Source organism: Camarhynchus parvulus, chromosome 8 (genome assembly GCF_901933205.1).
Source record: "Camarhynchus parvulus chromosome 8, STF_HiC, whole genome shotgun sequence".
In the NCBI taxonomy this organism is placed as follows: domain Eukaryota; kingdom Metazoa; phylum Chordata; class Aves; order Passeriformes; family Thraupidae; genus Camarhynchus; species Camarhynchus parvulus.
In genome coordinates this window covers 11,443,487-11,469,720 of record NC_044578.1, presented here as the reverse complement: position 1 = coordinate 11,469,720, position 26,234 = coordinate 11,443,487, and the positions used below count along the sequence as shown (strand labels likewise).

General features: G+C 39.2%; 1 protein-coding gene across 1 annotated transcript in view; it reads left to right on the top strand.

Moving 5' to 3' along the window:
* The window catches only part of PIGK (phosphatidylinositol glycan anchor biosynthesis class K), a 64,841-nt gene extending 49,098 nt beyond the window's left edge, over positions 1-15,743 (top strand). The window contains exon 11 of the mRNA XM_030953569.1: positions 14,558-15,743. Coding sequence (XP_030809429.1) covers positions 14,558-14,674 — 117 coding nt within the window. The 3' untranslated portion in view covers positions 14,675-15,743. The remainder of the gene's footprint in view (positions 1-14,557) is intronic.
* Positions 15,744-26,234: the final 10,491 nt, after the last annotated feature.

Below are 26,234 nucleotides of genomic sequence, written 5' to 3'. Positions count from 1 at the left end.
TCCACCCATTCTTCTCTGTTTATGCATTAAAACATGCAACTTTATGTCCTTCCTTGCATTTTTAAAACATGAAACCAAAGAGTATTTTAAAGAATGGCCTGTTTTCCTCTTACACACTATTAAGAACAGTTCATTGAGCACTTCTCAATATGTTCTCTTTGATGTGTATGTACATTATGAGCTCTGGGCATCAGTAGAATCCAGTCTCTGCTGTCACATCTTGGAATGTGACTTTATCCCCTCTTCACAGAAATGGCTCCCAGCAAGGTGACAGCAACCCCCAGGCCGTGCTCTCACTCAAAACCAGTCTCCTCTTCAGGGAGATGCAGTAGCAGGCAACTGATGCAGTGTTTTCAAAATGTTTTAGGCTGTCCAGATCCTGCAGTTTGGACAAAGAAGTTTTAACTCTCATCTCTCAGTTTTCAGAGGTCATGTTTCTTTTCTCTTTCTGAGCCTGTGAAACTCTGACATGTACAGATTGGCATTTTATCTCCATTCTTCTTTGGCACAGGATGGGAGATCAGTTTGACAGACAGCTTGGAGCAATTTAAGGGGCTGCCCCTCAAGTGGCCACACTTCACTCTCACCAGTGCTGGTGGAGTCCTGTGCTCATTAAGCACAGCAATGGTGCAAAGCACTGCTTGAAAAAAAAGGGCATTTTTCATCCTGGCTGGGTATGTGACTACGGAATTTCTAAAGCCAACTAGGATATGTAGTATCACCTAAAACTGATAAAATGTACTTGTATTCCTGACAGTTTTTGTTTATATTGTTCATGAGCAGATGAGAGTAAAAATAGCTGTTACTGTGGAAAGTTAAAATGGAAATAAATTTGAGGCTTTTGTGCATATCATGGGAGTGCTCAGTTTGCCCTTGAGAATACTGCTAATATGAGGCTTTATATGTGACTGTAGCCTCATCCATTTTGTGGATTATGAGACATCAGTTTCATACCCACCAGCATATAGAATTGTCAGATGTACTATTAAAAATATATGAAAAGATACCCTGGCTCTATGGTAGCTATAATTGTTAGAGGTGCTGCACTGGATTTGCAGCTTCTTTAAGAGGTAATTCCTGTAACCGTTTCTCTTTAATAAGCACTATTTAAGATGTAAAATGAAGGAAGATGTTCAGGAAATGACTGTAACATGACAGGCTTTATAGAGTGCTGTAGATCTCTGGGGTTTACTCATCTGAACTTCAAATAACTGCATTTCAAGGGTTGGTACTAACGGTATAGCCATGGACTCAAAAAATTATTATTATATTCCTTATATTCAAAAAATTGATTTGCTTCTTGTCAGCTGAAGCAGCCACGTGTTTGAAGATCCTGTGTGCACAAGCCTTTCAATAGGCACTATTGATGTTTCTGTGTCTTTGTTTTGGCATGGGACTGATTGTGCCATGATCCCCTTTTGTTGTTCTTCAGGATCTGCTCACAACCATGATTTCAAGGCGATGGTTCCTGTTTCTATTGTGCTTTATCTGTGCTCGGAGCTTTACAGAAACAGACAGGTTCAGAAATGCTTAGAGCTTGAAGTAAACTTCACATAGCAGGTTGGCAAAAAGCAAACCAAGGTTAACAGCGAGGTTCTGATTTGCAGACTAAGGCTGTAAAGGACCATTATGTTAATCTCTTCTGACTTTCTGCACAAAGCACACAAATACTTTATATATATTCTCCCTTCTTTGTGACTGTATTGACATCAGGAAGGATAAGTAGAAAAAGGGTTTGAGCAGATGCTGGGAGGTGTTTATTCAAAACATCGTAATTATGGGGGGAATAAAACTGAGCAGGACAATTAGGGCATGTAAGAACATATTTGTGATTACAGCAAATATTCACAGTACTGCAGCTGGTACTGAAGGACCAACATGTACAGGTCCCATGGGTCTCAGTTACTGACAACATGGCAGCTGTTGCACCCTGCTATAGGTAAAACATCAATAGCTGTCTCACTTTGTTTGGGGCAGATGATATTAGAACTGCTGCTGTCACTGCAAATGTAGGGAGGCTATTTTTAAGTGAGTTCTGTGCTTTGAGACTCTTTGCTCTCTTGTGGTCATAATAAGCTTGGCTAATGTCAGCTTTTTTCCTAAAATTATCTCTTCAGCCATTTTCGCTCTCAACATTTTAGTCCTCTCTTAAGCATATAATTCACTTTTTTCATCATTCCTTGCTTCCATTATATTTTTATGTGATATATTGGTCTGCATTCATTCACATTTGTTATTTGTAAGTTGAAATGCTTAGATATTCTGAGCCTTTTTGGATTTGTCTGCACTGGGTCCCATTTACTTGCTGTTCCTTCGAATATTGGAAAAGTGAATGCTATTTAGGGCAGGGAGGTGAGTTGTCTCCAGTGGGGATAACTGAATAGGTTTTTCAGTACATAATGGTATGCAAATAATAAACCTCTGCCTCTCATGGGAACAGACTAAAGAACTGCACAAGCCATCTGTGACCTTAATAGGTTTGTAGGCATCAGAATAGACCCCTGACTTTTGCTGAAGCAAAGTGTGTGATGTACAAATGCTTCAGGTGTGTTTCAGGGCTAAGCAGGGCTGTGGAATAACTGTGAATTTAGGATGTGGTCTACAGAGCTTAGTGTGTATGGCACTGTATCCCAGCAATACAGTACAGCTGATGCACAAGCAGTAGGTTTTAATAATAGTGACCCATTAATAAAACAGATGATGCTTGAAACATGCTAATTCATTGTGTTGCAAGAGTGTCTTCATGTACAATACAAGGTGAGGCTGCAAAACACAGTAAAATGAGAGGTAAGCTGCTTCATTTGTCTGATTTTATGTTTATGATGTTTTATATGTAAAAATATCTTTTAAAATTTTTTCTTCTTTTTAGTTTATTTTATTACAGGTTCTAGAGCAATTCAGGAAACAGATGCTGCATTTAAAAAAGTTTTGATTTAGTGAGGCTTTCTGCACAAGAGAATGCATCCTTCCTAAAACTTCATTTTACTTAAATTAACTTGTATTTCCACTGAGGATGGCTTATATTAAGCACAAAGGGAGGCTTAGCAGTTTAGACTTCCATCAAATAAACTGCGTAACTAAAAAGAGAAGATGCCAAGCCTCACATACTTGTAGTTGAAAGAATTGTGTTCTCTCTCGTGGGAACTTGAGATTAGAGAAATTATAAAGGCTTTGCATAAAAACAGGGAGTTAGAATTAATTTTTGCTTAAGCAGGGAAGTGTCAAAAGCCTATTATGGTAATTTTTCAATTTTGTCTTAACTGTTCACACATTTTAAAATAGTTGTACAACTGAGTGGAAGCATAATTGATGTGTTGTGGATTCTTTTTCCTTTCCTTGGGCCATCAAAACACAGCTTAGGTGCACTTAGGCATGGAAGAAGTAGGTGTGCTAATTAAGTAGATGAAAATTTTCATATCATAGTGAGAAAATTTACCTAATGGATTGGAATAGTACTCTAAGAATGGTTCCCCTATTCTTAATTACATCCAAGTACCAGATATCAATATTACATGAAGACAATTAAGCCACAAAAACCTTAGTGAGAAGACATAATTCCTAGCAGTAGAATTACAGGGTTGTAGAGACTATAATGTTTATTACTATTATTATTATTATTATTGTGAACAGTAGCACTACAAGTCTACGTTTAAAAGAAATTACTTTATTCATTGTCTTTTGATGTATAGTAAAAGCTGAAGATATTGTGGAATGAAGAGCTACTGCTACATTTATTTTTTTAATCTTTCTTAAATTAAAAAAATATAAATCTTGTCTATATCAGAACAACCAATAAATTGCTGTGCTGTAGTAATTCAAAATTTATGGTTGACCTAGAATAAATTTTAGGACTTCTCTAGGTAACAGAAGACTGATTTATTAAATCCTTTTAATGGTAAATCAAATCTCTTTTTCTTTTATTAGATACAGTATTAACAGCAGAAATACTGTTCCAGAGTTACTTTTATTTTGGTGATCAGCTTTGCTGTTCCATAGGAGAAGTCTTTGGACCAGGCTTTGCATTTGGAATAAGATTTACTGGCAGATGTAAAGTAAGCAATGCTCCATGGTGGTCATTGGTTAGTGAGACACTGGTTTTTATATGCAGAGAAAGGGGCCCCTTTCCTAGCTTGCAGCTGATTTTTCTGCAGAAGCCTGTTTGGGCTATGAAGATGCTGCCTTTGGCACCCCCAAGTTACACCCAGCTTGTTTGGCCAGATTTTTTCTGGCCTTGTGTGCAGTAGAAACTGGTGAAAGGACAGAGATTTGCTGTATTGCAGGTGCGAGGCACATTTTGCTTCAGCACTTTCCAGGTGCTGCTGAATGGCTTCTGTCAAAACCCACTTGCAATGTCTCTTCATGAACCTTAGAGGGATCTGATTGCTCCTTAGCCCTTCTCTCCCCAAAGCTGTGTTTGGGAATTACCTGACTAAAAGTTTTGGTGAGATGAGCCTGGAGAGGAGGCTCAGCAGCCACTGTGGCTGTTAACTGAGATCTCTGCTTTCTGATGGGTTGTATTTGTGTCCCTGGAATAAAACGGCAGGAATAACACAGCCAAGTGTGAGCATGGGTGTGTTTTGGGTAGAGGAAAGGAGAGAATGCTGTAAGGTCTTTAGGCAAAGGGAAATGTATTTAGTGGTCTTTATTCTTACTGCATTGCTTGATGTTGCACAGTATTGGTGTTTGTATAGGCACATGTGTAATTTGAGTGTAAGACTAAATTTTTGACCCAGTTTGTGTTACCTATCACTATATATATGCTGGATGGGGACCTTCCTGTATCAAACACATTACTGAAGTATTTTATAATACATTGTCCAAGATGCGAGATTTAATTCCATTTTCTGGTGTCTGTTCAGTGTTGTGTAACATTTTCATTTCTCACGTAACCTTGTACAGTGCTTATTAATCATTACCTTTTTATTGTTTACACATGAAAGCTTCCCTGATAGACAGTGTTTATTTAAATGGTATTCCAGTGAGTAGTAAAATTAGCAGTAGGACTTTTGTTAGATTTTTTTTCTTTTATCCACTGTATTTCTTCTGAGCTTATGCAGCATAAAAAGTAGGTGTTACCAATAAGCTCACATTGATAAAGAAAAATATAAATGTTATTAATCTTGATATATTTTGTGGTGCTGTGACAGCAAATACCTTTCTGAACACTTTTCCTCAGGGGAAGGCACTGTTAGCTCCAAATATATTCACACATTTATCCCACTTAACCATGTAATCCTAGGTGTTATTGGTGATTTTTTTGTGTTAAGTTAATTATGTTTTGTTTACTCTCCAGTAGCATGCTGTGAGGAGCACAGAAATGTAACTCACGAGCTCTTGACAGGACTGATGAATGGCCACAGACAGAGATATTGGCAGGCTGCTCTCTAGTGCTCTGTCTAGAATTGTTTTCCTAAATAATTCAGAGGGTTGAAATTTGATGAAATAATTTCCATTTGAAGAATGAATGGAAGAGGTAAATGAATGAAGACTCTGGTAATGGAGCAGTTGTGTTTATACTGTTGGACAGTCAAGACAGCATCCTGCATTGTGGTTCCAGTGGAAATTCTTTGCATGCGGTTGTGATTGAGCCTTGTGCAAGTGATTCCTTCTGTCATGGTGGGCGTTCCTGTGAATTAGCCAGTGATTTAATTCTTTTCTGGAGTGCTTAACATGAAAGCCCATCTACAAATACATGGCTGACAAATGGGTGATGAGTGGTGCTTAGAGGGGACTGAATGACAGCTGGACAGTAGAGCCGTAACCTGTGGTTAGTGTAGATGGAGGCAGGAAAGCTGCAACTGGTTTGCCCCTAGATAAAACCATGTGTGGTTTCATCCTTTTTAAAGACCCTTTTGGAAGCTGTTGATTCTGTACCTGTCACATGTGGTGGTCTGTGAGGGTGTTGGGAGGGTATGTCCTTAGCTGCACTCATTCATTCTTCCAGGAAGATGCTCTCTGTGAGCCCCACATAGCATTTGACTGATGAGCTGTGTCATGCGAATGTCACGTGCGAACAATGATTATTTATAATACCATAAATCTGCTGTTCTTTCTTAATGCCTACAAAAACTCTGCAGGAATGGATCTTCTCTCTGGGACTCCTTGTCCTTTGACATACTGAGTGTAACAGAAATGGCTTTTTTGTGGAGGTGTAATTATGTGCAGCCACTAAATAAGTGCCTGTATGACTGCCATGTCCATGTTTTATGATTTGTTTTCTATAGCAGCTAGGGAACCCTAAAGTATTGGGTTGATATTTCAGAGCAAGTCTTTCTCCTTTTCCCATAAGAGAGTACATACAATGTAAACTTGGGTAAGAACACTTGTTTGGCTTATGAGTACAAAACTAGTGAATACAGAATCACCTGTAAAAGCTGGGTGGTGGTGGGGAACAAACCGGCCTGTCACCAGCTGTTACTCACTGGTTTGTCCCTGAAAATGAAAATGAAATGCGGTAAAAGTACAGCCATTCTTGTTCTTGGTCTTATAAGTGTGAAGGCATCTTTTGCCTCAGCCCTGCTTCTCCCTCCATTCATTTTGTCATGCCTGCCTTTTGTAATGCTGTTTCAAGTTGTGCAAGCTGGAGCTAGAAAAGGTGAAGCTTTACTGCACATGCATATAATGCAGCACAGGGCTTAGGGTAATGGAGAACATTTTAAATTATAGCTGTAGAGATTTGAGAAATGGACATTAAAAACTATGTGTATAAGGATTTCAAATGTAGCTGTTGAAGTATTTGATTAGATCTTGTACTCAATGTGGCATACTCAGTATGAGAACTAATGCAGTCTAACATCTGTTGTTAATGCAGCCTGTCACCTGGCAGTAAATGAATAGATACTTATGGGACGTGCAGACACAGAAGTGTGATTGGAACCATCACTACTACTTTGAAAGAAACAGCATAATAATTTATTAACTTCATGGTTTCTCTATATAAACAGAAAAAAAAAACTTTGATTGAATGTGAATACTCAGAATGACACTTCATCATGGAAGTTCTAAGCATACAATTAATTTTATAAGAGTAGGAGTAAAACCTTCCTTAGAAAAATTGATTTAAAAGCATTTGAGTGGACTCACCTTGTGGTTCAGAGAGATGCTAAGGGAAATCCAAGTCACAGTTCCTAGGAGGGTGTAGGAGGGCTGTGCTCCTCAGAAAGGCTGGGCTGGATGAGGCTGCTACTTGGAATAATGATCCCAGATGAAATAGGTGGGAGCCCATGAGTGCATGTGCCCTGTGTGGGGGCCTTGGCTCTGCAGAGCTGAGAGGTTGGCTCTGCCACTGGCAGTGCAATGTTGCATTTGTGTGAACAAGGCCTGCACAGAAGAAGACAGAGATAATCTTTTCGCAGGGGATGGTGAGCAGTGCATGCTCTTGGAAGAACAGTGCTCTGATGTGGCTGCAGACCTGGTTAGGGATGGGACACTTCACTTGTTTCTTGGCACAGACCACTTGACTCCTTCCTGTCCCTTGCACAACTGCCTGATCCTTCCTCCTCACAGCACAGCCAGCAGACTCTTCCTCCTAGCAGCCAACCCACTCTTTGTAACACCCATCGTGGCTGGACATAGCTGTGACCTGTTTAGGACAAGGCTGTTACAGTGCAGCTCACCAGGGGCGAGGTTGTTCTCAATCTGTTCTCCTACACTCCGGGAATAGCTTGGCCCTATTTACACCAGGGTATTTCTGTGAATACAAAATATTCTTGTCCCTCTAGCAGCCTTTGCCTCCTTGGCTCTCTGCTGTCTCCGTCTGCTTAACCCAGAGTTTCAGTGGCAGGGACTTGCTTTTATATCTGATGATTTTTGGAGGTTTCTCTCTGCTGAGGTCTGCCTCACTAGTGTGTGTTTTTGTCATTTTCTGACTCCATCCATTGTAAGGACCTCAAGGAGTTTACCTTTCCATTTGTGGCGTGACACTGAGCACTGACTTCTTGTCTTTAGTCTTGTTTTTACTAATAATCCTCCTCTTGTTTAAATTAATTAAATATAAATGTATTTAAAAAGGAACATGCTTTTCTAAGTAGTGGTAACTGAGTTTTGAATACCAAGTCTACTTAATTAAACTTCTCATCTGGTATTTTTGCATGCTTCAGTTGGTGTGAACTTTTGTGTTTGCAAATGTAACTCATATATTTGCTGTTGACTTAGGTGGCCTTTTGTGGAAAATCATGATCATGGCTTCATATACGGGTAGGAATTTGATTAAAATATAAAGAACAATTTGCTTAGCATACCTTAAACAGAGGCAGTTGCACCTTTTTTTTTCCTAAATACAACCTAATCTGACTTCTCTCATCTCCTCTCTAAAGCATTTTTGAATTCCAGTATGCAGCTCAATGTCAGCAGAGCAGGTGAGAGCTCAGCCCTGTGCCAGGCTGTTGAGGACAGGTAGGAATGGTCTCTGGGTGTTCTTTCTGGGTGTAGCAAACCACACACCTGCGTTTGGAGTCCCCCTGGTGTGTCCCCCACAATCCCTGTTGTGTTTGCTGGGTGGGCATCACTCAGCTGAGCAATGACTTGTCTGGGAATTCAACTGCCCTGGCTCCCAGGTGCTGGCAAGGCTCCCTTTGATTAGAAGTTGTATATTATGTATTGTATCACAGGTTGGAAGATTAGGGAATAATTGTTAAACCACTAAAAAGCACTTTACAGTGCTGTGAAATGCTGAGATAAATCTGAAAGTAGGCAGTAATAAGTAGAGGCTCATTTTTAAAAAGCCCTTCTAGATTATGAATTTTAGAAGGAAATGAAAAAGTAAAGCTATCATAACAGTATTGTTCCTATTACAATGATTATACAAAGTAAATGTTAAAATGCAGTTGTTGGTATTGATGTTAATTTAGTTTAGCTGCTGTTTCTTCCTGTACCCTTTGTGAGTTTTTGTTGTTGATGAATGAACTTCTTTCATTATTTTATTAATATTGGAGATATCAGTAATCATGGTAGTGTGGTTAATAAATACAAACCCAGAGATTAGACAAAAGTATTTTAAATTGTTGTGCAGATTAACAGGCACCGTTGATGCTGGAGTTCTCTTATGACTTTAATCCTGCTGTGGGCACAGAAAGGATTAAACTATTACTTGGTGGCTGGAGTTATTTGATTTCCCCCAGTCCCCTGTGAGGACCCCAAAATTCAAACTGTACCCAACAAATTAGAAGTGCAGACTTTCACTGAAAGCTTTGAGGACATAATTTATGCTGTGATTTGCTTGTGATACATATAAATTCATTCTAGAAATAAACTTTGTTGTGTGCTTTATCGTAAGAATTGAAAGGATTACCCAGTTTGAAATTCCAAATTGCAAATAAACCTGAGTTGTTGGAGTGCCTCTAGGAAATACATAGCGTGCTCTTGGCACAGTGCACTGTATAGCAGAATTTAGCTTTTCAAAGGAATTTCCTTCAGTTTGAAATCAGTTTTCTGAGGTGAGAAGCCAGTGGATTGTTCCAGTTTTGGATTTGAGGTTCACCTTAAATTTCAAAGACCTGTTTTGATACATGGATCTTTTTTTCAGATTTCTATACTGGTCTTTACAACAGAGCATCACATAAAATTTGGTAGCTTGATGAACAAGAAAGAAAACCTTTGGTATGCAGTGGAAGAAAAAAACCCATTCATTTAAATGGAGAATGACCAAAAAGAAAATTTGGAAATTCACCCCTCCAAAATACATGAAATTCACCCCAATGAGTGCAAGCACTGCACAAACAAGTGTGTTTCACTTCCCTGCTTGCTGTCCCCAGGAGTAGGGCAGGTGGAGAAGCCCTCAGAGGATGTGCAGAACCTCTCTCCTGGCTGTAGCTGCTGCTGTCTGCCAGGCAGCCCCAGAACCCTGGGATGTTTTATACCCCATGTGCTGCAATAAATAGGCCAAAACTGGGTCTAGGACACTCAGTGCTGGAAGTGCAGTGAGAATTAAGCAGGGATTAATTTGAAATCCAATAGCTGCCACTTTAATGGACTCGCTGGCACCTAGTGCTTCTGATGTGTTCTTTTTGTGCAGTTGCACAGGGTATTTTGCACTCCTGCTACAAACACACACCATCTGCTTCAGGTTGGGGAGAACATCCCCTGCAACAAGGATGATGTGCACATTAATTTCTAAGCATTTGCACCCTTTCCTAAAGCTCTGTTTGGAAAAAGGTACTGGAGGAGATTGAAGAATTTGTGTATCCCTGTTTCATTTGGTAATTACTTAATTCCCGTCTGTTTGCTCGGCTTTCTGTGCTTCAGCTATTCAGATGTGGATTGTGAGTTTAACCCAAAGTACCAATATTTACTGTACCAATATTTTTGGGCTTATTGAGAACATTAAGACAGAGTTCTGTTGGAAGACTGTTGGATATTATAATCCAACAGTCTTCCAGTGTGGAAAACACTTGAATTTATCCTTGTAGATAAGTTTTAGACAGTGTTGTCCATGTGAAATATTAATATGTGATGTTTTAAATCTCATTTTTGTTGTGATGTAACATTTTAAAATTAAACCATTCTTCCTGTAATTAACACTTCAGCTTTTTAAAATTATTTTTTTCATAAAGTTCATTTTAATTGGAGTAACATGTATTGCATGTTTTATGAAACACCTTCATTGAAAGTCTTGGATCCTTTCCATTCAGGTCCCTATAGACCCATCCAGTTTGAAAATACACTGTTTTATCCTCTCCTTAATTACAGTACTTGGAGCAACTCTCTGTTAACTGGTTTTAAATTCCACAGGATAATGAGTCTACCAGAACTAGAGAGTGTACAGCAAAAAACTGTTCACAGGAGGAAGCTTGCTGTTGCTTAGCTACCTGTCTTTTTAATTTGGAATCTCCAGCAATTCCATAATGACTCGTCCTTAAGCTGCTAAATGTATTTGTTCATGACAGACTGTACCATTCTGAACTGAATTTCACCTATGCATTACTGCTATTATTGTGGGAATAACGAGGGTGTTTGGAATGGCATTGTGTTGTGTGAATCACAATACCTAAATATGTCGGTTACAGAGGCAGTTCCTACTGGTGGGTACTACAATGAAATTCAGAATAACTTGAGCAAAAAGTTGCCTCTGTTCCTCCAGAGCAGTCCCAAATAGGAATAAGTTTTGTGTAATCTGTAGGTAGTGCAACCAGTCTGTAGTACACATTCTCACATCAGTTTGAAACATAATAGTGATAGATAATAAATTGCAGATCAAAATACTATGACATTTAACATGGTTTTGGTCCACTTAGCATTTTCTTGCAAGTAAGAAAATGCCTAACCTGTAAAAATTGCCTGAATCTCACAGAAATCTGCTGAAATAAGACTCTGAACTAGGCAATTGTCATAGGAGAACTACTGACTTTTTTTTGTAATCTGTGAAAAAATTTACTTACATTAATGCTACCTGATGAATCCTAAAATTGATATAAAGAGATAGTTTATCTAGGCTTGTGGCCACAGAACTGGTATAAGCATAGAAAGAAATTCTGGCTTTTCTAAACTTTTTCCACTATGTGGTTCTAAAAGGGATTTTCGTTTGCTGTTAAAGTGAATTCTTTCTTACTATAATAGTCTTTCCCATTAAGAGAAATCTCTGTGACTCTTCCCCTTTTGCCTACACAAAACAGCCACAGCAGCTTCTGCAGCAGTATGGGTGAGGCACTCGTGTGTTTCTGGGAGAGCATTCATCCCATCCTGTACCCCATATCCCATACTCCATACCCCATATCCCATAACCCATATTCCATACCCCATAACTCATGTGACGAGCACAGCTGGCTGGCACAGGGCATGGGAGCAGTGGCTCCCTGTCCCATGCAGATGGGGCCATGCAGAGGTGCCAAAAGCAGCTTTTTGTAAGGGAACTCCAGCACTCCTTGCTGCTGAGCTGACGTGCCCACCTAGGCAGAGTTTTGTTATTGATGCTTTCTGTGTTGTATTTGTTAGGATTTTAGAAAGATGAACTTGTTAGTTTGACAACTAATTATATTTTAATTTAGTGGTGAACTCTCTTGGGAATCTATGAGCAAGCTAATTTAAACGAAATTAGGTATTTCAGCTCTTGCAGGTATACTTTGTGGATTTAAATGTGAATCTGTTTAATCCTATTTTAGATATTCATAAGGTTTTGGTGTCCTCATGGAAAATATTGGCCTATTTCAGTATGATTTTGTGCTCAATTAACCATTTAGAGATATTGACTTACAGATATTCAACACAGTTGAATATTTTTGCCCTTTTATTGTGGTATAATATTTACGTGTATATTTAATTTTCTGGGTCTGTAAATCTTTCTTATTAGGATAATTTATTTTTAAGATTACTGAGTATGTAGCTCTTGTACAGCCTCATATAATTTTCATCATGCCTTCATGGTTTTAATGCTTTACATTTTAACATTGCATCTCCTGACTTTAAAGTGACTATATATATGTCCTTGATTTCCCAGTGCGGAGCCACTGCTGCACTGGCCTCTCTTCCCTTGCACAATTCCATGGAGATTTCAGTACAAGACATGACAAAATGTAAAACCATACTCATAGATCACCTTATAAATATTTATTCATATAAATTCTTTAAAGAAATTAAATTACGTGTTCTATACAAAATAGGAAAGAGAGGCTTTTAGTGTCACTGGCTGCAAATTGAAGTCATTTGTCTTGAAGGGTCAGGTGCCACTTTGTGGTAAGATACTTGTCTGAGATCCAAGAAGGGAAAGATTGATAGTACAAAGAGATTGATGGAACAGGCACTGCAATATGCATACGAAGTTACAGGTTAATTAGGAAGATTTAAACAAGAAAGTCCCTTTGTGTGGAGAAGTGTCATGTGCTGTTAGTGTCAGAAGCGAGGTGTGTGCTGGCAGCCTTTTGAGCAGGCAGAGTTGATTTTCAGAGATGTTTGTGTGGAGATGTGGAGTTGTGAATACCAGCGAGGTGGCAGATCACCAACAGCACACGCTGCAGCTGCTCAGGGAGTTCAGTGCTTTGCATACAGAGACACCTGCTCTGCTCACATCTTTGGCTTTGTTGTGGTTGATGTAAATTATAATGCTGGTTCTGTGATTCCTGTATCAGAGTAAAATCATTAATATTTCAGACTGCCGAGTTCTTTGGGTGTCTCAGGTGATATAACTATTTGTTCTACTTTTTAATTGCAGGCACAGCAGAAATCGCAGCACTTACAGAAAAATCCTAAAGCTAAGAATGTGTGGTTTATAAAGTGGGAGCTGAGCAGTCAACAAACATTGTTTTTGTGTTGATAGGAAAGCTGTTTTGAAAGAACAGACACTGCAAACCGTTTCTTCTTTCATTAAAGTTCACCAGCCTCCCTGGTACATTTAGCAGAGAACAGCAAGCTTCTCTGAGTGGATTGATGCTGAAATTAAAACAGCAACATCTTTTGTAACAGTTATTCACTTGGCAGAAAGAGAATTTTAAATTTGACTTAAATGCAACAAAACCAAAATGGTCTGTGCCCCTTGTGTCCCATTCTGCACAAGGACAAAATGGTGCAAATCTTTCAGCAAGGCAGGAATAAAAATCTCAGGAAGAGCTTCAGTATTTATTATCGTAATAGTAAATCATCCCTGTCTGCCTGGGAGATCTGTAAAACATACCTGCTGAGGGCAAGAGCAGGCACAACCCTGAGAGACTGTTACACTTCTAAATACTATAATTCTGGTATTTTTGTCATGATAGTCTTAACTAAAATTCTGCATTCATATAGTCACCTTATTTTTAGCCCCAGAGACAGATCTTGGGGTACATGGCAGCTCTTACCTTCTACAATCCATTGCTCTATTCTCTGGCTGTGGAGTATCTGAATTTTTGGTTTTGTAAGGGAAGGAAGAAGACAGGCAAATTTACCTTGTCTAGCTGCTACATGTGAGACAGAAAAGGCCTTCGATTGCAGTGTATGGCTTTTACTGAAGATGAAAAATCTATTGAAGGGGGACAAAAGTTTGAATTGCAGAATGTATTTCTACATTAGGGAAAGGCAGTTAGACTCAATGAGGCCCCTGGGAAATGTGATTGACATTGTAAACAATCCTATTTTGTTTTATGATATTGCTGTAATGATGAGTCTTCACTTGTTATGTGGTCAGATACCTGTTTATTCACATAATTCTGAGTACAAAAGCAGCTGTAGAAAACAGGTAGTGGAAAAAAACCACTCTCTTTTCTCTTTCACATTTTCACTTGCAGGAACTGTTTTTCATACTTAAAGAATTCTTCTCTTGTATTAACCTGAGACCAAATACAAGAAAATCTGTCAAAACAAATGAGTTGGAACATGTCCCACAACACCAATACACGCAGGCAAAGTGGTGTCTCAGGCACAGTTCCAGTGGCCTTTTTGTGGTACTTACCCTCCCTGCTTGAGTGGCAACTTGCCTCCCATTAGCCTCCCCATCCATCACAAAGATGCTTCTACTTCAGGAAGAAATACAGCTTATTGGTATTGTTCTACTGCAAGGATTATATTTTTGCAGTTGATAAACACAGTGCACTTCTCATTGTGAGAAGTAAGTACAAATTTTTTTTTCTTTATGTTTTTTCTTTTTTTTTTCCAGAAACCAAAACAAAAGGACTGGCATCCACCTGGAGGATTTATTTTAGGACTCTGGGCATTGATCATCATGGTTTTCTTCAAAACATATGGAATCAAGCACATGAAACATGTCTTCTGAACTGGAGCAAACAAGATACTTTGTGTTCCTGGGTATCTCCTGTGTTCTCTGCATGTGGATTATGGTTGTGTTGAAACACTGTGTTGACATCTCGCTTCTAAAGGCTCTTTTGAAGCCATCTCTTCTCTGAAAAGATTCTAAAAAGTGGTTTTAGTGTTACTGTTATTTCACTTTGTCTTGATTTAAACATATTTTAATGCTTTTCTGAGCATATTTTCTTTTTGGTTAAACTTAAAAAAGGGCAGGACCTAAACCCAGTAACAGGATTTCTGTGGTTGCTTCTGGATTGTAAATGGGCAAATTCTTTACACCATAGTTTGAAGTAAATCTTAGAAGAAGTCACCTCTTACTAAAGAACTGGACATTGTGGAGAAGATTATTTAAGATGTCATTCTGTCAATAAAAACTTAACCCACTTTGCAGACTTTGGCATGGCATATTGAAAGATTTCTTCACAAAAATAAAAATACTCTGGAATATATTCATTTTTTAAAATTACTTTTTTCCCCTGTTAAATAAGACGCTTAGATCAGTCCCTTCACCTTAGGCAGTTTTGAGTCTAGAATTCTATGAGTTGGTGAAAGTGAAACAAAAATTATGACCTTGCTGAATCTACTTAAAAAGAAGGCCAAAAAATCATGAAAGGACTTCACCATGTCCATTAGAAACCCTTCACAGGTGTTGTATTTTCACTGCATATAATATGGACTTGGATGCTTTCAGAATTTTCAGTGCACTGGATTTTGCACCGAAGAAAATCAGCTCTGACATCGGGATGAAGAACATTATAAAGTGTACCATTGTATTCTGTAGTTTCTGAGCCCCTAGAAAATGTGCTTTGTTGCCTGTGTTTTGTAAATTCTGGTTTGGCATATTGATTTGTTCTTCCTGGACATTTACTGATGAATGTATGCTAGAAGGGTTTTGTCTGTATAATACAGTGATATTTGTGAAGAGAAGAGCAAATCTGTGCATGTGTAGAAACGCATCAGTCAGTGAGGAGAAGCTTTTGCCCCGTGCTTTTGGAACTTGTTCTCTACCTTAACCGAAATAAAGCTTACCTGATGCAGTCATGGTGTAAGTACTAGACACATATCTCTAAAGTTATTAGGAATTATCTATAATCACACACAGTATCAGAGTTGGTATATTTTTCTTAGACTATGGTTCTGAGCATTTCCTATTGCATAGCACATACAAATCTGAGTGCATAAACATTTCTGTCCTTTTTTTTCTCTTCCAGCTTGATTGTGGCATCCCAGCCTCGGGTGAGAGGAGATGAACTGTCAGAGCTGTGTGAGCCTGGGAGGGTGTGGAGAAGCCACTGAGGCTTGCAGAGAACAGAGAAAACAGCAGTGTGGTGCAGCTCAAGAACTAAAGCCTTGGTTTTTTATTTCCAAAGATTTTCTAGGCTTGGAGATGTTGAAGGTACAAAATGATCCATTATGGGAAGGTAAACATTTGCCTACCCCACCTCTTTGTGGCACTTCTTGATGAAGAGCTGGGATTGTTTTCAGTAGCAGGGGCTTAAGGCCTAGGAGTAGGGATTAAACCTAAAGCATTCCTAAAGTGGAGTAGATAATACTGGACTTGTCTTCTCAGCGTGCTGATCAGAAACTTTTATGAAACTGGTGCACAGATCATCCCTGCTAACAACAATGCCACTTAAAGGGAAAGAGAAACACTCTGTGGGATGGGTCTGAGTAGCATTCCTGGTGCTGGATGTCTGGCTGTATTCACAGTGTATTGGGTTTGGGGGTTGTTTTTTTGGATAATGTCCTTCAAAAACAATGACTTCATATCCAAAATCTGATATAATGGTGATTTTTCATAAAATCAAAAAACCTTTTTTTTTTCCCCTGAGCAATTTCTAATACAACAGTCAAGTAAAATCTGCTGTGCACAGACCATGTAGAAAAGTATAGAAATGAATCCTGCAGAATTCCTTAGAGGATTTGCTTAGCTTTCCTTTCCTAATCAAACTCTTTTTCAATTGTAGTAAATATTTTAATCAAATATTTATTTTATAGGCAAGTTTTGCCACACTTTAAAAAGTATACAAAGTCAAGTTGATAGAGCTTTGTGCCCTGCTTCATTTGCACTAACACTTATTTGGACTCCTCAGGCCTTATTCAATTTTTCTCTTTCCCTCTTTCAGCCACCTTTTGCAGGAAGTGGTAGAAACATCTACAGAACTCTGCTGAATTTTGCCAGTAGCAGTAGATACCAAAGATTCTGTCTTTTTAAAAGCTTACCTGCTTAGGGAAAAGGAGGCAATTAGGTGGGTTATTAAAATGCAATTTATGAATAGAGGCACTCAGTAAGTATGCATGTGAAGGTGATTAAATTGAAGTGAGAACAACAGTTTGACTGGAATGCAGCAAACTCTGCTTCAGGCATTTTTAACATTTTTGTATGCACAGAAGTGAGGAGTTGAAATGGATCATTCTGAGACACCATAAAGTTGCCTATGCTACTATGAGACAGAATTTTCTATACTGTGATAGCTTTTGTTCCTTGAACAGTTGCAGTCTGAAAGCAAGTACAAGAATGTCACAGAATTGTCTGTAAATGTGTGTTGTATATTTATTTTTTATTTAAAGTTAGTAACCTTTTCATTTTCCCCTGGAGGCCTTCAAGCTCTGTTTGGAATGTGGCCTCTGGGAGCCAGCCATGTCACCTTCAGTCACAAACCATTTGTGTTCTGCAGGCCAAGTGTGCTTTGCAGTATGGATGCTTCCTCCAAGGTGCACAGGTGATCTTTCTGATGGAATCCAGTAGACAAACCAGGTGGCAGTTTCCTGATGCTTCTTTGCATGGGAACCTTTTGAGCAGAATTGAATTTCAGCATTGTGTGACTCTGCATGGATAGGTCTGTGAACTAAGCATGCCCATGCCTGCAAAACTCAGCGTATTCCTGTCTGCACCCTGTGCTGTGGAACTGCACTGGCAGGTCCTGCAATGGGGTTTTAAGATATTGTTTAGAACACTCGTAAAAATAGACATTGGTCATTTCAGTTTTTCAGCTCTCTTTCAGGATCACATCATAAAATGCATCATTATTACTGAATGAAGAAAAAGTAGGTCCCCAGTAGGGTTGTACTCACATCCAGGTGCTCTCCTGTCCCTTGGAGTGCCTGTGACCAGGCCCAAAGGCTGACACAATGTGTGACCAAGCTGTGCTTCTCTTACAGACTGAAAAGTGAGGTTCCTACAAAAAATGAGTGGAGAAAGAAACCTGGGGGGTGGAACATAATCAGCATTTCTTGGTCTATGCCAGCAGAGTATTTTCATGTTTAATGACTGTTCTGATGAAATGCTGTTCTCTTGGCATAAGCCAATACCAGAGACTGTTCACAGGTATCCTTACAAACATCATTAGTGATGCTGTGTCTCTTCTAGAGAGTGCACGGGTTTTTTCTTTCGGTTGGTTTTTTCTCCTGAAAGCTGGTATCTGTTATTGATTACAGAAAAGCAAATGCAGTCTGGGTCTAATTCTCTTGCTGAGTGCCTGCACACTGAGCCCATTTCAGTCTTGTTTCAGAGTCAGGGATTTTTATTCTCAGCTACCACATCCACGGAAGTAAATGGAATTTGTGGTCCAGTCTGCTCTCAGAGGGGCATCATTGCATGCTGGAGCAGGGCTGAGTTGCAATAAATCAGTGATTTGCAAAGGGGCCAAGGCCAGGTTCAGCTGTGAATTTATCCTGGGTGGAGAGGATTTGTGCAGTGATAAGGACAGAGAGGTCTTGCACTGTAGTCCTGTGAGAGGGACTGGAAGACCAGCTGAGGCAGGGCAGAAGTCGGCAATCTGGCAATCCTGTCAGCATGTCACTAAGGGGTTTTTCCATGTTACAGAACCACTGCTTTCTCTTCTCTGATGGATTCTGAGAAGGAAAGAATAAAAAGGAAGTTTCTGATCTGAAAGCTTCCCTAATTATCCTTTCAGTATAGCTGAGGAAGTGAGATGCTGCTACTTTCTGGTAAATAGTGAAGATTTCATCCATCTTTGTATTGTGAAGTCAAAAGCTTTTATGTGGTCAGGATTATTTGGACTTGATAAACCAGATGAAGTGGAAGGCAATCCACAAAGTGAGAATGGTGCATTTCAGAGAGTCTGTGGTATCTGGAGAGAAGACAGCCTCTGTTTATGGTGCAGTGTGCGACGAGGGTGGGGACAAGAAAGATCAGTGTCCTCATGTACAGATCTTCAGCTCTGTTACAGAGCTCTGTGTGACCTGGTAGAATTTTATCATGCTTCCAGACTAATTAACCTTTGGATTGAGACAAGCATAAGATATTTCACCCAAGAGACTAATTTATCCATAAAGTTATGAACTGCAGAAAAAAGCAGTGTATATAATGAAAGTGTCTTCTCAACCATGTGAAGATCAAATTCAGGCTGCAGCCAAGAGGAAAGTTGGGGCTCAGTACCAATAGTTGTCCTGCAGAAGTTTCTGCTCAGTATTCCACAAATGAATCACACATGCCACAAAAATTCTTTTTAACTATCACTTCAGCACTTCTGTACCATAATGAGTGTAATAGTTTTTTGCATTTCTTAAGTGGTGAAAGGCGAATTAAAAAAACTGGAGAAAGTTTCTCATAGAAGATTATATGACTTGAATTTATTTCTGCTTTCCCTCTTTCTGTGAACTTTTAAAAATAAAAAGCTTTCAGGAAATGTATCTTGAAAGTGTCTGTGTTTTGTAATGAAAACTTGCATAGGCTGCATAACATAGTCTGAAATAAGCATTTCTTAGAACTCATTTCATTTGCAAGTTAAGACTGAGTTACTTTTTCTCTCCTAATGAGGATTTCTGCCTGATTTAGTGATTAAATTGATAATATATAATGTTTCCATTCAATGATGTATATCTATTAATGTTTGATTGTGCCATGTTTTCTTCCCCATGCAGATTATAGATTTAACTTTTTTGCCTTTCTTTCTTTTCAGGTCTATGTGAGAATAACACCGAAGCCTTGGCCAGTACTGAGCTGGTTTGGTTGCTTTGGCCAACAGGCTTAATAGATATGCAAATTGTACTTGCCTAAATTATTTTGGTGATGTTGTTTATAACAATCCCTTGAACAAAACAAGCCCCACAAGAAGCAAACTGTTTGGACAGTGTAACAGCATTTTTCACATTGCTGTTGACATGGCTTTGGTGACAGCTCAGCAGAGACCAGGCCACCAGGCTGTGGTTTATTTAGGAGATTCATGGCATGTCATACCAGTCCCTGTGACAAAACTGATTAATCTGGAATAGCAAACAGATTTCCTTTCTTGGTGTGACTTACTGGAATAATGCTTTTATATTAAATATCTGACTAGGCCCACTGGCTCTGCATGCTGTTGAGTATTTGAGGCTCAGTCCTTGATATCCAGCCTCAATATAATGGTACTTATTTCCTTTGTTAAGTGCTTTGACATTTACTAGCAAAGAGTGTCACTAAAAATTAGATCATGTTTGATTTTCATTAAGTTACTTTTTCTGTACTAGTTTTCCTGTTCAGGTTAAGTTTGTAGCTGAAAATATTGTGGCTCAAATTGTGATGATTTTAGGGTCCCCTTACCTCCCTTGGTCTTTATAATGCACATGGAATGGCAGATAGGATCTCTGGGGTCATCAGTGTATCATTGCAATGTATATTTATATTTTGTGCAGTTCCTTTACATGCCCTTTTCTGGAGTGGTCCCTGTATTTATATTTTTTTATATCTATAGAAGGCTTTCTACACTTGCTGTTGTTGCTGATTTCTTCAGTCTGCTCCTTCTCTGCAGCATCATTTGCAGTGGAGGGATGAGGAAGAGCTTTTCAGTGTTTCATGTAATACACATCTACACATGTACAGCCAGTAAAAAAATAATAATGGTGTTGTGGGGATGTTCCAATTTTCTCCAACACAAATGGGCAGTCCCTCTGAATATCAGTAACCACTTTCAGTTTTGGCCTTGTGTGCAGCCAGGATGCAATGGGGAAGCATATCCTCATAGGCTATAAATCTGTTCACTTCTTTTGCCCTTGTGTTAAAATATAAACCTAATCTAAGATCTTCCCTTAAACAAAGCCACACCAAATGGTTCCCTTCAGAATTTCCTTTGTTTTGCTATGAACAGACACTTACCATGCTCTATGTTTGGATCATAATAGGCTCCAACTGACCTGACAGCCAAAGTTAACTCAGCAAAGTCCTAAAACTTTATACCTTGCCACATATGAATTACTCCATTTATCTTCCCTGTACTTCAGGAAGCAGCCAGTGTCCTAAAAGTTACTCATGTCATCTTAACACCTGTCTGGGTTGTATAAAGAAACTGGCAGATTTAAATAGCACTAGAGATGTCCTAAAGAAGACAAACCTGTTCTCAGAAATAAAATTACTAAGATGACTTTCTGTGTCTGCTAAAAAGGGTGCAGTCTTGCTCTCCATCTGCGCTGGATGCTTTGGCATTGCTGTCAGTAAAATGAGAATTTAGTTCCTATGTTCGATCTCCCATGGAGAGTATGGCAAGGCTGGAACTGGGCTTTAGTGTACAAGGTGATGTGCACTGGATACATTTTTGCATATTTTTTATCTATCTATTTATTTAAATGCAGTCTAGCTCCTGTGCCCTGCATCTAGGAATGGCCTATGGTAGCTACCACGGAAATAGCACAGAAAAATAGAGGAGAATATATTGTGACATTTTTCCTGTGGAAGTCTGCTTGTACCCTTAAGATGATGCTGTATCCTCTTAGCCTTATTTTCCTATGTTCAGAAAGATTCCATAGGGTGAGGATTTTTCTTTTTTTTTTTCTGTGTTTACTGTAACTTCTTTGGAAGTCTTTTGCAAACCTAGTTGTCGAATTCCAAGTTGATCCATCACTTGGATCTCTTTGTCCCCTTGCTTCAGGGAACCTTGAAGAACACTGAACAGATTTGCAAGGCAGGGGTTTGCTTACAAAAGCTGCATTACATCCTAGCCAGTCTGTCTTCTTTATGACTCCTGATTTTGTTCTCACAGGTTTCCATCTGTTTGTCTGGATTGCTGGGGTTGTCTGTAATTTTCCTGTCTGTTTTGTTTTCCTGACAACTCCTGGTCAGAGCACTCCATAGCAGATAGGGACACTGTGATCTCTGTGCAGCTTCTCTGGTGTGGCCTGGCCTTCAATGCCAGGCAGGACAAAGGGAGTGTCCCCTCCTCCTGGCAGTGCAGTGCAGCCCTGTGCTCTCCACTGGCCCCCTGGAGGGGGCTCAGCACCCAGGGGATTCTGGTTCAGGGCCTGGTTCCACTCTGCCTTTGCCCTGGAGTCTCTTCCACAGCTGGCCCAGGTGAAATCTCCAGCTTTGCTTCTGCTGTGACGCTGAATCTCCACCCACATGGTGGTCAAAGGGTATCATTTGACATTTCATGTTTTGGTGTAATTTTCAGTATGAAAAACATTTAACAGTCTAGTGGTTTTAAGGGTATTTAACATAAGCAGTGCCATTTGACACTGATTTTATAAAAGAGTCTTTGAATTTTATATTGTTCTGCTTCAGCACAGAGAAATTTCACACCACCTTAGACATTTGCCCTTTCCTATTTCCTAGAGTTTTTTAAAAGAATATTTCCTAGTTTTTTATTAAACAACATTGTCCTTAATTTTTTTTTCTTACAAAATTGTATGTTTTTTATATGCAAGATGTGTCTTTGCAGCAGGCAGCTGGAAGTTCAAAGGGCTCAGTATGAACTGGTAGTCCAGGGAAGACAGAAGTATTGGTACCTCTAAGGTTTCTGTACTTCCTTTTGTTTTGCCGTACCTTTTGCTGCCTTACAAGTACTCTTTGTTCAACTGGTTTTTTTTTTAACCTCTAAGCTATGTTTTAAATTGAATTAGAAATTGTGTCTCCTTGCATCAGATTAAATAATTAACTTTCATTACAGAAATTATTATCAGCATTTTTTGAAGAGTTTTTGTGGCACTTATGTTCAGCTTACAGAATACTACAAAGAAATCTGTGCATGACAGCCACTGCTATTGAGCCAGGACATTCCTCTCTGTCAGCTCCAGCCTGAGTTTGATCTTCATATTCCAGGGGAATAAATCTAGATGGCACAAGGCACATTTCACTCCTTACTGTTTAGATTCCCCTCACCCCATTGCCCAGTGCTTTTCCAGCTATTTTTATCTTACTGTTACCTTGCAGCCTTAGAGGTATTTTGGGTAAAAATCACTTAGTTTCCTTTGAAATCTGCCTGGAAAATGCAGCAGGGAAGCAGCTCCAGAAGGATTTTATTAGTTTCCTGCCCTGTGTGAATGCACATGGCAGTACCACTGTGTGTTCTGCTGGATGGAACCAGGATTGCCAGTCAGCAGCCCCCAATCTCTCCCAAATCTTGTTCCAAGGCTGTAACTTGGTCTTAATTTCTTAACCTCAGTTTCCTTATGAAGAATAAAGTCTTAACTTTGTGAGGTCTGTAGCACTTTGGGTGGAAGGTTTCTCCATGTACGTCACAGTTTTGCTTTGTACCATGGTGCTGTCAGCATTGAGCCAACAGAACACAAAGCAGCTGTGGTAATTTTTGTTCTTGGTTGCAGAGATGTTTTATCATTCTCAATTCCAGTTGCACATATCATGGTGTAAGAGCTACAGTTCTTCAAGATGAAAAATACCTCCTGACAAAGGCAAGTGTAAAAGCCTAAAGGTATGTAAGGAGTTCAGAACTAAACTAACATAGATCTTGGAATTGCTGCTATCTGTAAACACTGTTTTGCAACAGCTTTTAATATGTGAAATGATGCGCTGCAGATCATGAATCAATCAAATTATAGTGAAGAGTGTGAGATGACAGCGTAAAGCAGAGAATGGCAGCCAATGCCTAGTTTGTACTACTTATCCCTAGGCTGACAGAATTTTCTGTCATAAATCTGTTTGGTTTATAACTAGGCCATAAAACCTTACATCAGGCTGAAATGCAGCAGGATTCTGTAGTTCAAAAATTTTGCATTTATAAATACATCAGTGATTTGTTAATTAAAATTGCAGTGCTTTAACAGTTATTTTCATTTCTTCTGCATTCTTATAACTTGTGCTTTTTGGACTCAATTTATGTTCCTTGTAAATCTGTGTGATCTATTTAAAACTTGCTGTCTCCTTGGCTTCATCAAATTCCTTTTTATATATACAGGTGTGACTTAGAAAATACTCCTTCGTAATTTTTGTAATTAGATGGGGGACCTTGCTGAAACTTCACAGGAGGTTGATGAGACTAAAGTGAGTTTGGGTTTGTTTTGTTTAAAATATGTGTATGAGGGTAGAAAGAACACAGAGCTATTAACAGAAACTGAACAAGGAATGAGTTACAATGCTTAGCTTGGCTCTCTTAGGAGATTTAGTGTCCTTACAGTTTATTCCATGTTTCTTCATATTGTTAATGCTTCCCCATATCTACTTGACACTGAGCAGTATTGGAGACAGTCTGGCAATGCTCTGTGTTTCTACAGAATACTAGAAGTAGACCAGTGTACTCTAAATTATCTGATTTTAACAATAACATAGCTAAACATATAGCATACACATTCTGCAGCCATTGACTGATGGAAAAACTAAGAGCTCTAGTTTAAAATGAAAAGATGCTTTTTATTATTGTATCAGTAATAAAACAGGGACAGAAGCATCAGAGGACCTACTGTGATCTGTACCATGTCTTGCAGTCACATTAGAAACAATCTGTAAATCAGTTTGACAGGTTTCATCAATTGGGGCAATATATGCTGCATACACACCCAGTACACATGTTGAAAGGGATGTTCAAACTGCCATTAGTTCAAAACCCATTCTGTTTTTTATAGAATGCTGTGAAATCAAGTGGAAGGAATAAAACACCATCAGTGAAAGAAGGAGAGGTAAACACCAGCTGTCAAGAGAAAGGTAACATGCACTTGGCATTCAGTTTTTAAGCTGAGTGGTGTGTACCAGGAAGAACACCAAAATAAAGCTTTTAAGGCAAAATACATTATAGATTCTTACTTTTTGATAGTGGGCAGGACTGCAGCAGGACAGTGGCTCTTGGAGACTTGCGCTTCAGGTTCAGGCAGTGTTACAGAGGTGACACCAGTTGGCCCCTGCAGGACAGTTCACTTTGTCCCCAGAGAATCAGGGTATCTGTGGGGCAGCTGCAGCTATTGCTATCCAGTTTTGGAAAGAGGAAGACCGTGGGGTTATAAGGGGGTTTAAATGAGAGTGTTTGGTCCAGTTCTGTGTCTCGCCTCTGAGGTTCACCTTCTTGGATTTAGGTGTTTAAAGGTAGTATCTTTGTTCTAGCTTTTGCACTTGTCTAATGAGAGACACCTTTCATCACCTGAGATATGTTTCATGCAATAGTTACTGATTACTTCAAAAAAATTTGAGATTTGATATTTGTGAAGCAAAAGGAAAAGTAATACTGTAACTGAAATCTTCTTTATTCACAAGCCACATGTAACCCAGTAATTCCCACTGTGAGGTTCCATACACAGCATGAGCATTGTCCTTCCCCTTTGTCTTGCAGGGACTCACCATGCACATACAGGGACTTCATGGAAAAAAAAAGCAGAGTTTAACTTTGCTCCTCTCAGGAGGACAATTTTGTACTCATGGAACACTTTTCACATCCCAGCTTCAGTGTGATCCAGAATCTCTGAGATCAGTGATGATCCTGGGAGAGTGGAAAGCAGAGATTTTTGCAGGTGCAGTGCTGTGATCTCTCTGGCTCCTATGACTGGTATTGTAATACTGGTAGTTTACCTTCTTCATTCCAGAAATTTGGTCACATTGTGCTGAGCAGCTGTGGCCTGGTTCGTAGTCTGTTGCCTCAGGAGGGTTGGCAGCCTCTTGCAGGAGTACAAGAGGCAAAATAGAACACAACCCCTCCAGCCTTAGCTTGTCTTCGCTGAGAAGCTGCTGCCATGGCCAGTGAGGGGTTTGGTTTTTTGTGGATAAATTTTGTTTGCCCTCCTTCCTCCCACCCCTATTTAAAAAACAGCAGCTCGATAGCACAGCAGCAAATGCACATTAATATCAAACAGAATTTTCACTACCATTTTCGTATTAACATAAGATGTTAGAATGTAAAGTGAGCTGGATCTGCACATGGGACCACTCTTGCTGTTAAAGGCTTTAGGCTGGAACAGAGCCCAAAATTCTTAGAAGAAATCCAACATTTCTTGATCAAATATTAATTACATGCCATATAGAATTATATATTTCAAACAAGTTTTATAAATAAAAAGCTAGGCCTTTCAAACCATCAGCAATATTAATTTTGGATTTAAAAGATTATGAAAGATAACCACATAACTGTGAATTAGAAAAATACTGGCCTAGGTTGCATAAAAACCTCCATTAAATAAATACGGAAAGTTTTCACTATGAAAATTCAGTGGCATCGTACTTAAAAAAGCCATAATGAGTTAACAGTCCCTTAATGACACTCAGGTTGTGTTTCACGAATCACAAACACACACAGGACGTCAGATGGCCCCAAAAGGTGACAGACTGGGTTCATACAGTTTAACAGCAAGTACTGGGGGTGTGTGCTGCTCCTCCATGC